Source organism: Perna viridis, chromosome 1 (assembly GCF_037379345.1).
Source record: "Perna viridis isolate PV_CMFRI_1.1 ecotype Kerala chromosome 1, ASM3737934v1, whole genome shotgun sequence".
In the NCBI taxonomy this organism is placed as follows: domain Eukaryota; kingdom Metazoa; phylum Mollusca; class Bivalvia; order Mytilida; family Mytilidae; genus Perna; species Perna viridis.
The window spans coordinates 2,525,308-2,536,281 of record NC_142445.1 but is presented as its reverse complement, the minus strand read 5'-3'; the positions used below and the strand labels follow the sequence as shown (position 1 = coordinate 2,536,281).

Below are 10,974 nucleotides of genomic sequence, written 5' to 3'. Positions count from 1 at the left end.
CCAAAAGGTATTATCTACGACCAAGAGCATACTCCCGGCATGTGTGTTTACAATCGAATCTAAATATAAACAACCAATATTTCTCTTTGTTTTTCCATCTAGGATTGAAAAAAAAACATCTATGGCTTTATTTTTTACTTTTTTTTCTGAAAGACAATCGGCAGACTTTATCATTATTATTTTTTTTAAATAACAAATTAAAAACTTTTGGGTAGGGGGTCTGAAGGAGGGTCGGTAGGGTGACCGGAAACACAACATATTTTTAGGCTTAATAGGACGGTCTATTTATTACTCCAGCAGTTCTAGAGGTTGTCTGTTTATTACTCCAGCAGTTCTAGAGGTTGTCTGTTTATTACTCCAACAGTTCTAGAGGTTGTCTATTTATTACTCCAGCAGTTCTAGAGGTTGTCTGTTTATTACTCCAGCAGTTCTAGAGGTTTGTCTATTTATTACTCCAGCAGTTCTAGAGGTTGTCTGTTTATTACTCCAGCAGTTCTAGAGGTTGTCTGTTTATTACTCCAGCAGTTCTAGAGGTTGTCTGTTTATTACTCCAGCAGTTCTAGAGGTTGTCTGGCAAGATATTTTGTTGCAAAACACATGGCATTGAGGAATCTGTTGAGTTTAGGCACTCTGCCCATTACTGTAACATGAAGTTTCTGGTACTCTACATTATACATATAGACATTATGTACACGTAAAAGTAAAATGTACATGTAAGTACATTCCCGAGGAGCTCCAACGATTTTTAGTTTTGCTATATATGTATATGTCAGACTGCATGCACTGACAACTCTTAGTTTGATTTTTATTTAAACCATATTTTTGCATGTTTATGACTTCATGCCAATAAAGTAAAATTTGTACATGTACATAAAAATATAATTTAAGTCACATTCATACTTAAACATTTGTTAAAAGGGTGGGGATTTTTATTAAGCATCAAGACATTAATACTACACACGCAAAAAGTTTTGTTGAATTGTGAAGAAGATTTACAGTATTAAATGAAATACAGATTCTAAAGTTAATGACGGTATTGTGAAGTACTGAATGTACATACACGTTATATTGGGTCTGAAACAAGTACTGCAAAAAAAAGTAATTTAGAAGTCAATAAAATTGTTTGATTTAGTTAAAATATTGATTTTGAAGTGTTAACTGTGAGCCAGTATAGAGCCTTAAAGTCCTTCATATACCGGTATTGTAATTTTGATTCATAAGAATTTTGAATGTTTTCTGTTGAGTACATGACTGTTAGTGGGAAAACTTTACGGTTTTGCAGTTTTATTCTCTTTTGATAGAGAACTGTTTAACTAAGACTATTGTAAAAACAAAGACCTTATATATTTAAAAAAAATTCGGTCGTATATTGGTATGGTGCTGACAGCGGCGTCATCGTCGGCGGCATGCATGTCGTCGTCGTCCATATTCACTTGGTTTTCGTGCGATGACTTTAGTTTTGGTTGATCAACTGTTATGCAATTTTGATCTGATTTTTCTAACTACTAAAGGGATACTCCTGTTTAATTTTGAGTTTATGACCCGTACTGTTTTGAAATTAGGGCCATCCATGTAACTGACAGATACCTCATTGTTGGTTTCTGTTAATCTAAAAAAAAACAAAACTGAGAGTCCAGAATTTTACCGAGCTGACGTACATAAATTGGAATGGTCAATCCTTAACATGACATATCAAGTTCAACACATCCATGCAAGTACACCTTCAAGAAAGAAGCATTGTTATATGTATATGACTTGTCTGATGGTTATTGCAAGCCATTGTGGAATTTGTTCCCCATTTAGATGTTTAGTAACATATGTTAATGGATATTTATCAACATACGCATAAATCACTTATTGATATCAATAAATGGAGGAGTTTTTTTTAGACAATGCAAACACATTCAAGACAAAACGTATATATGTCCAATCAAATTTGCTCTTCGGTACCAGTCTGTGTCCACACTTGTTTCATTATCAACGTTTTTTTTATATAATCTGACAGATAAATTTTCTCTCGAACCAACATTCAATATCGTTCAGGTCATAATTATAATCTTGGGCCATCACTATCCAATATTCATTACCAACAAACCGTGGTTCACCAGAGGCCCAAAATGTTGACTCCATAATAGTTTCGTCAGAATAGCTCCAGATTCCGTCCCTTTTGATATCTTTAACATCTACCCAGTACCCCAATATACCTATTGAGGACGAAACAGAACTACTGTAATATTTTTACTATTACCTCGTATAGCATCACCTATTTGTCATTTTAGTATGAATTAAATAAAGCTAATGCATGTCACAGTTTCAGGATAAAAATATCAATCATAGTCTAGCGAGGTTTGCAAATTTAAGCTTCAACTTAGCATATTGACCTTAATGTAACCATATTACACCCAGCATTCTCCTTTTTAGAATCTACTCATAGTAGCTTGTACTGAAATGATCTCACTCGTTTTGACACGTTGATAACATTTTGATTGACTACAGTACACTTTGCAATATAAAAAAATATATGGACTCTTTGTAAACAAGAGTAATTGAATACCGGCATTTATATTTTCTAATTTATATTTCCTGGACTGTGCGTTTTATATTCTTTTATTTTCTGTTTTATTATTATTATTATTGTTTTTTTTTCAAATTTGGTTTGTCATGCTTATACACAGCTCTTAGATTTTAATTAAGATATAGATTTTTATGCTTACAGAACAAACAAAAAAGCGGTGGTTGATGGATTAAAAGAAAACCACCCTAACTTATACTTGATAATATATACTAAAGTACTAAAAAATACTAAAATATATTCCAGACAATTCTAACTGTAAATTGAAAAGCTTTTGATACACATTGATTGTTATTTATATGTGAAAAATCTTAAATTTTCAAGTTTACCTGCATTAGTGGACTTTATTGTTTTCTTCATGTATTCGTGTTGTTCGGAGGTTTTTGGTCGTACTAAGCGGTGTCCTAATAGTTCACAAGTTCGCACAGAGTCTGCTTGCGATGTGGAGTTATACTGGATGCCGTATATTTTGAAGCAAAATCGTATTTGTTTTATCCAGACATACCCAGATATGAGACATCGAATCTCTAGATCTGTCTAAAACATATAGTCGTAATTTATATAGTGTGCCCTTTCTCAAGGTTCTGTTAGTGTCACAATGGCATTTAGGTTAGATGTAATTTTTTTTAAATCTTAATAGATTTAGTATTAAAAATGAGTCAAACACGAATAACCTACCTCTAATTTTATACAGAGAGCCACGGAGAGTTTGGCCATTTCGACTGAAACATTCATTAATATAATTCTTGTGTACCAGATTGTTGATCACAATAGTCTTTATCTTACTTTAAAAAGATACAAAACACTATTGTATTACAGTTCCTATTCATTCATGTACAGACGGCCATTTTGTAATACAGATCCCTGACTTACCTAACAAAAGCAGTTTCCAAAGAGAACCCAAACTTGCTAAACATGAGTGTCTTTAAACAGAACCATAGCCTATTGAGTAATAACGGTTTCTAGAGAATTACCCCAGCTGGTTAAACAAAGCAATTTCCAAAGATAACCCAACCTTGCAGATTCAGTTAACAAGCATAACCCCAGCTTGCTGAATAAGAGCGCTTTCCAAAGATAACCTCAAGCATGCGAAACAAAAGTGGCCTCCAAACAGAACCCAAGCTTGCTGACTAATAACGGTTTCCAAAGACAAGCCAAGCATGCTGCCTATAAGAGGTTTCAACTTTACTTCATTGTTTTCGGAGTCAGATATCGTGATATCACAACACCAAGAACAAACATTGTTAATGGACCGTACTTTATCTGAGCTGACCTGATGATTTTTTTTCCTTTTTTTTTGCACAACAATATATACAATACATATATGAAATATAACTGTATATGGTTTGATCATGGTTACTGTATGCAGTCGACGCCAGATAACACATGGAATCTAACCTTCTCCAACTGTATGAATTGCAGTGAATATTAGACTGGCACCATTGACAACATGATATTTCTGTAGATCCTGGGAGTGTAACTAAATCTTTTGTTGATGTAATGTACTCAGCCACTAGAGGATTCGGTGATTGACAAACTAATGCAATCACAGACCTTTCAACTACAAATGTCGATTTTGTTTGAATGTTAGCACATGTTAAAATCTATGAAATTGCTATAGTAAAAAAACACTATACAGATATGAATAACAATAATATATCATAATTACTTTTTTGTGTGTTTTCTTAGTTTCTTTCAAATGTCATCAAGCTATATATTTTATTGTATTTTCTCACTGTTTACTACCGTAGACATGTAAATTGGTTTTAAGCTTTGCCTACACAAAACAAATTACAATATATGATTTCATATGCTTTGAAATAAACACCTGAACAATATGTTTTTTTTTTTTCATATTTTTAGGACGACCATGAAGCATATGTAAAGGACCTGCAGATTAATTCATGGGAAAAAATGACATGGTAATTATATGTTTCCATAGAACGATGTTTATGAAAAGAGCAAGGTGTTCATGTTATCTTGAAAATTAAATATTTTATGTGTTCTTATTTGCACAAAAAACGAATACTTCCATATTTGCCCTAAACATGTTTCCATGTGTTTTCGAAGACATACTATAAGGAACGGTGCCATTTAAGTTCAATATGCGACTTTGTTACTGTTGCCAGGCGAAGTAAAGATAGCGCATTTCGCACGGTCGATTTTAAGGAGTAACCAGAGAACCAAGTTAATAGCGAAAATCAAAAGAATGTAATCTAAGAACAAAGACCAGACATGGAAAGCAGACACACAACAAAGAGCATAAAATAACCTAAATAATACATACAAAGTAACAAAAGTAGACTTGGACTCCACTAAAAATGGGAGCATGAATCAAGTGTACCGGTGGGGTAAGCGTCCTCTACTTTTCTAGAACCACCCGCCGAGTTGCTCATGAAAAGTCAAGTCCAGGGTAGACGAAAGAGGAAAAGAAAACTATGACAGGTTGAACAAATCAGTTTTCATGGTTCAGATGAATACACCGAAGCGATCCAGTTCATGATGATGACCATAAAACTTAGGTAGTGAAGACTTAAGTACATTGTAATGTAGCAATATAACCCTGTTCCAGAAGCCTAACTGTAAGAAGTCTAGCGCGATACAAAAAGCATGCGTAGTTACTCTGGGATAACGTTTGGGTTGTGATATGAAAACTCCATTCGCAGGTGCTGAAGGTCACTAGTTTTCCTTTACCGTCGATCTCTAATCGTAGGTTATGATATGAGGCTGACTTCACAGTGTATGTAGTATTCTTCTTTGGGGTAGACGCAATAAACTAGGTTTGTTTAACATTAATACGTCATCTATATAGCGAAAACTGATATTAAACAATCTAGCTAAACGATGCTCCTTCTTCTGGATCAGATAAGCTTTAAAGTCAGACTTATAATTGTGAATGAATAGCTCAGCAAGTAGAGGAGCACAATTTGTTCCCATTGGAATGACGACCGTTTGTTGAAAATAAAACGTCCAAGACAATGAACAAATATCAGAATTCCAGCATTTTAAGACATCTCCTTCGGTATATTTGAAAGATAATTTTGAATAATGTTTTACAAAGTATAAGGAACCTCTACCAAAATTATTAAGACCAACGGTTGTTTGTTGCGGAGTACAGTCTTAACTGGCCGAACAATTAGGTATGTTCTCGGGGTGATTTATCGACCTTCAGAGATTTATCTTAGAATTTCTATTACACCAACTCAGTGCGTGTGTTGACAGTTCAAACACAAACATTCGAATTACATACAAATCCCATACGAATGTAGGATTATTGTTGTAGAAAGTATTACATCACACCACATATCTTTTTATGTTTTTCAACTTTGGCTGTAATAAACATATCAGCCACACGTTTCGTTGGAGTTGTGGACACATGGTAACAATCTATACAAACCAATATGGTTCTAAATTTGTCATGAAGCACTTAATGTCACTGCATATAACATAGTTTTAGAACATACATACGAAATAAACAGTAAACATTTCTTTTTTGCAAACTGTTATAACTATTTCAAAAACCCTGTACAAAATGGTATAGCTGTTAAGAAAAACATCCGAAAAAAAATAATGACCGCACACTTCCGAGACATATATCATGGACAAAACGCTAAAACAGGCAATATATCGACGATATATATATACAAAATGTAACTAAGATGATAAAATATATTAATATATAAGTACTGAAGATAATAGAAACAAGACAGCTCACACTAAAGCACTTGTTATTTGAACTCCAACAGGAGTAGCATCAGGTGCTCCGGGAAAGGAAGCATATCCTACTCCGCCAGTAGCATGTTCAGTAGGTTAACAATCCGGTAATAATACTAGATGTATCTTGTCTCATCTGTGACATAGAACTTGATATCATCAAAGTTCTGTAGTGATGATATCAACAAAGGCTGATATACCCCTAAATGAAGAGTTTATTTGACATTTTCTTTGCTCTACGAAAAAGGAAAGTGTGCATATCACAGTTTCGATTTCAAACGTTCTGCATCATATATGTATAGGTTAAGGTCTACGTATGAAGCAGAATGAATGCGTATGAATTCCAAATGTTATCTAAAATACAGAAATGGTATTCATTATATATTCAAGTGTCAGTAATTCGAGTATAAATTACATGAAATGCACTGCAATTTCATCAACAACGGAAAGTAACTTACTCTGTCTATCATTCCATCGTTTCTTTAAATTCACCATATTCTGCGCCTTCTGACACTGCTAAGACGAACGAACTGTTAGTTCGTCTTCAACAGACCATAAACTATATGCCCAAATTGTCAAATTCGTGTGTATTTTCTGAGCATGATTCATTACTAATTTTACCCGATTCATACAGATTCATACAGATTCTAGCCCTTATCCAGTGTGTCATCTATAGTATTTTTTGTGTATGGTTCAAAGTCAATGGATATGGGTTTTCTTCTCTGTACAAACCCATTTCTAGAAAAAACATTAATAATTCTCATTTTTGCCACGATTGTAATTGAAGCTTTTGTATTGTTTGATCAATATTTCCCGTCTTTAATATTACGAGAATAGTATGGTTTATATAGCAAACAGACAACAATTCCATCGGAATGAAAATGTCAGCCCAATGTCACCCACTGGTCTTCAATGAATGACCTGGAAAACCTCATACCATAGTACAGGCTGCTGTTGGCCCCAAAACATCATTATACACATGTACAGCGAAATAGTTGCTCCTTTATACTTAAGTAACATAAAAAATAAACTAAAGGTAAAACGCGACATACAGAGGTAGAAATTCCTGAGTTGGAACAGGCACATAAAATGCTGTGAGGGCTTAAAGTACTTTGGCATAATCACAACCCTACCAATTTAAAACAGGCCAAAAAACACTACACAATTAAACACACCTAAAATCAGTTAAAAAAGTTCCGAGTTCCTTGTTACAACGGAAATAAAGAAACTGAATATAAATTACATATATACAAACTAAGAACTACTAGCTGTTAACTGACATGCCAGCTCTAGACCAATTCAATATACAATTACGGCCTTCTGAGGAGGTGAATATCCAAAATTGTCAACACGAACTAGGGTTGTTTCCATGAGGGCTTTACCCGAGAGGAATAACTATAGTGGGGTTGACAAATTTGGATATGCACCGAATTGAAGTGCCGTAATTGTTTTATTATACAAAAAAAAACAAAAAAAACAAAAAGAAACGAAGAACTGACAAAAATGCATGGTTTCAAAAGTGCTAGACCATCCTTAAAAATGCTTTGTTTGCTGTTATGGGTTATTCACCTGCTCTTGTAGGGTTATTCAATGATGGCATGCATTTTGGGGGTATTCAACCTTTCTTGCGATTAAAACAAAAAAATATCCAAATTAATCTATGTCACGTTATTGACCGGTCAACTCGGTGTGCGAAACAGTGCGCCTTAATGTATCTGTATAGTAAACCACAGGCATTTCAATGTGAAATGGTAGGTCAAATCGGGTTTTAGGGCTAACCAAACCTCCTGACCTTTCAAAGGTAGTGGGTACTCAGAATTTGTTCCTTACAAAGGCTAAGACAATTTTTAGGGTAAAAAATTAAGAATTAAGTTGGGTTGCAGAAAAGTCAATATACTTTTTGGAGTGGAGAAAAATTAAGGTATTTTTAGGAGATACCTTCATATTTTGTTGTTTTTTCTATGGGGGTAATATGTTTTGGTATTTTGGGATTGTGGTATATTTGCAAACTGTATGATCATCATAAGGTAAATTCCAACTGTGTAAACAGTAAACAAGGGAACCAAGGTTATAACGTAATCAAAAGAATGTAATCCAGGGACAAAGACCAGACATGGAAAACAGACATGCACAACAAAGAATATAAAGTAGCTAAAATCATACATAGAAAGTAACAAAAGCAAATGAGCAACTCGGATTCCACTAAAAACTGGGAGCATGGACCAAGTGCACCGGTAGGGTCAGCGTCCTCTGATTTTCTAGAAACACCCGCCGAGTTGCTTATAAAAAGTAAAGTCCGGGGTAGACAAACGAGGAAAGGAAAACTATGATTCGTTGAATAAATCAGTTTTCATGGTGCAGATGGATACACCATAACGATCCATACGCAGGTGCTGAAGGGATGTTGCCGCAGATGAAAAGAAAATTGACAATTTTGAATGAAAAGTCATCACGTTTGTCGTATTGTCGTAAAGTTTGGTGAATAGTTTTCCTTTACCATCGATTTCTAAGTGTAGGTCAAAATATGAGGCTAACTTCACAGTGTCTGTAGTATCCTTTATCTCAAGTTCTTTTGGGTAGATGCGATGTATCAAACCCCCAAAATTAGGATTGTTTAAAGATAATACGTCATCTTTATAGCGGAAACTGAGATTGAAGGATCAAGCAAACGATTGTCTTTCTTTCTGATCAGATCAGCTATAAAGTCAGCCTCTTATGAGTGAAGGAATAGGTCAGAAAGTAAAGGAACACAATTTGTTCCCATTGGAATGCCGACCGTTTGTTGAAAAACACGTCCACCACACTGGACAAATATGTTGTCTATTAAAAATTGCAGCATTTTTCAAACATCTTCCTCTGTATATTTGGAAGATGATTTGGAATTATGTCTTACAAAGTATGAGGAATCTCTACCAAGAACTATATATTTGTATCTAGGTGTACCATCTTTTTTGGAAAAACAACGATGTATAATGTTTTTAAGTCGGGATTTTAACTGAGTATTGGGAATAGAAGTATACAGTGTTGAAAAATCATAGGTTTTAATGTTATTATATTCAGATAATAGTCTTGTCTCCAAAAGATCTATCGAATTTGTCAGGATCCACATTGAATTAATACCACTACGGGAGTAACAATTGTTGTGGTAGGACTGTAGACCCTCTTCGACGGTTGTGAGTATAGAAGTTAAAAGTTTTGAAAGAGATTTGGTGGTACATTTTGCAGATCCAGCTATGAAACGTTGTTTGTTTGGATTCTTTTGAAGTTTAGGAATCCAGTACATAGACGGTAAATCACAATCATCGTCCTTGGTAGAGAGACCAAAAGAGGATAGTACAGATTATGGTTTTCCACAATCTCTTCTTTTAGGAGAGGGGTAGCAGTGTAAAAGAATGTAATTCAGGGACACACATGGAAAACAGACATACACAGCAAAGAACACAAAGTTACTAAAATCATACATACAAAGTAGCAAAAGCAAATGAGCAAATTGGACTCCATTTAAAACTGGGAGCATGGACCAGGTGCATCGGTAGGGTAAGCGTCCTCTGTTTTTCTAGAAATACCCGCCGAGTTGCTCATAAAAAGTCAAGTCCGGGGTAGACAAACGAGGAAAGGAAAACTATGAGGTATAAGGTTAATACACAAGTATTTATAATTTTAGAAATAGCTAGAATTTTTACTTTAGTTAGGCCGATATATTCATTGCAATCAATTATTTTCTCTTAACTCATACATCATCTGGTTACAAAACCTATTAGAAATCGAAAATCAATATGAAGTTTATTTTTTTTGTGAGTTTGTTAGTTTGGTTTCTTTCGGATGCAGTCGGTATTGAACTCGCTTTTGACATCATTTAAAAACTGATACACTTTACCATGGAATCCATTAGGGTTAAAACCGTGTATTGCATTGCCGAAAATACGGCTTTTATTGACCAGTATAACTCGTTTAAGCTGACGATTTATTTTTACTACGAGTATAATCGTTTAATGGTAGCGCAGTCTCAATACGATGTAAATCTTAATTACAGTGGTTTTTATCAGTTTAACCTTTCAATGAAAACTTTGATATATACATATATCATATATTTCGATTAAAATATACTTTTTTGTATATTCATTAGAATTGCTTGTTTAAACCCTATATCGTTTACCCTATATCGCATGCCCTATATCTCACACCTTAACGACCATAATGAACATGACATGTTAAAATCAGTATCACATGTGGTATCAACCCTCGACGTATATCACCACGCGGGTCGGTGGCCCTTGGGGTGATATAGGAATACCGAGTTGATATCGCATGTGATACAGATTTTGACATGTATGCCTTTGGGTTTGCTACTTCATCTCATTACTTTGACAATGATTGGTCCGTAATATTGATTCTAGACAAATAATAGCATATCAACCAAAACAAATGTAAGCACCTGCAGCTGCTATTCGTTTACATCAAAATGTTGAATGTTGAATTAAAAGTTTGAAAAAAAGTAGAATGTATAACTGCCTACATGTCTATAAAACCAACTTGAGAATCTAAAATCTATTATAACTTAATTTTTGACATCCTTAATTCCATACATTAAAGATAAATTGAAATGTTCGACCAAGTATAAAACACTTTATGCATTGCAATTTTTTATTTACAACACTACAATAACTTATTCTACATTAATGGCATTG

The 10,974-nt window shown here is 34.3% G+C and overlaps 1 protein-coding gene across 1 annotated transcript; it reads right to left on the bottom strand.

Annotated features, from left to right (window-relative positions):
• Window positions 1–1,989: 1,989 nt before the first annotated feature.
• Window positions 1,990–3,289, bottom strand: LOC148626843 (perlucin-like protein). The gene is made up of 3 exons (XM_088564637.1): window positions 3,251–3,289; window positions 2,902–3,109; window positions 1,990–2,204 (listed from the first exon to the last, which is right to left on the bottom strand). The coding sequence occupies exons 1-3, from the start codon at window positions 3,287–3,289 to the stop codon at window positions 1,990–1,992; spliced, it is 462 nt and encodes a 153-aa protein (XP_088420763.1).
• Window positions 3,290–10,974: the final 7,685 nt, after the last annotated feature.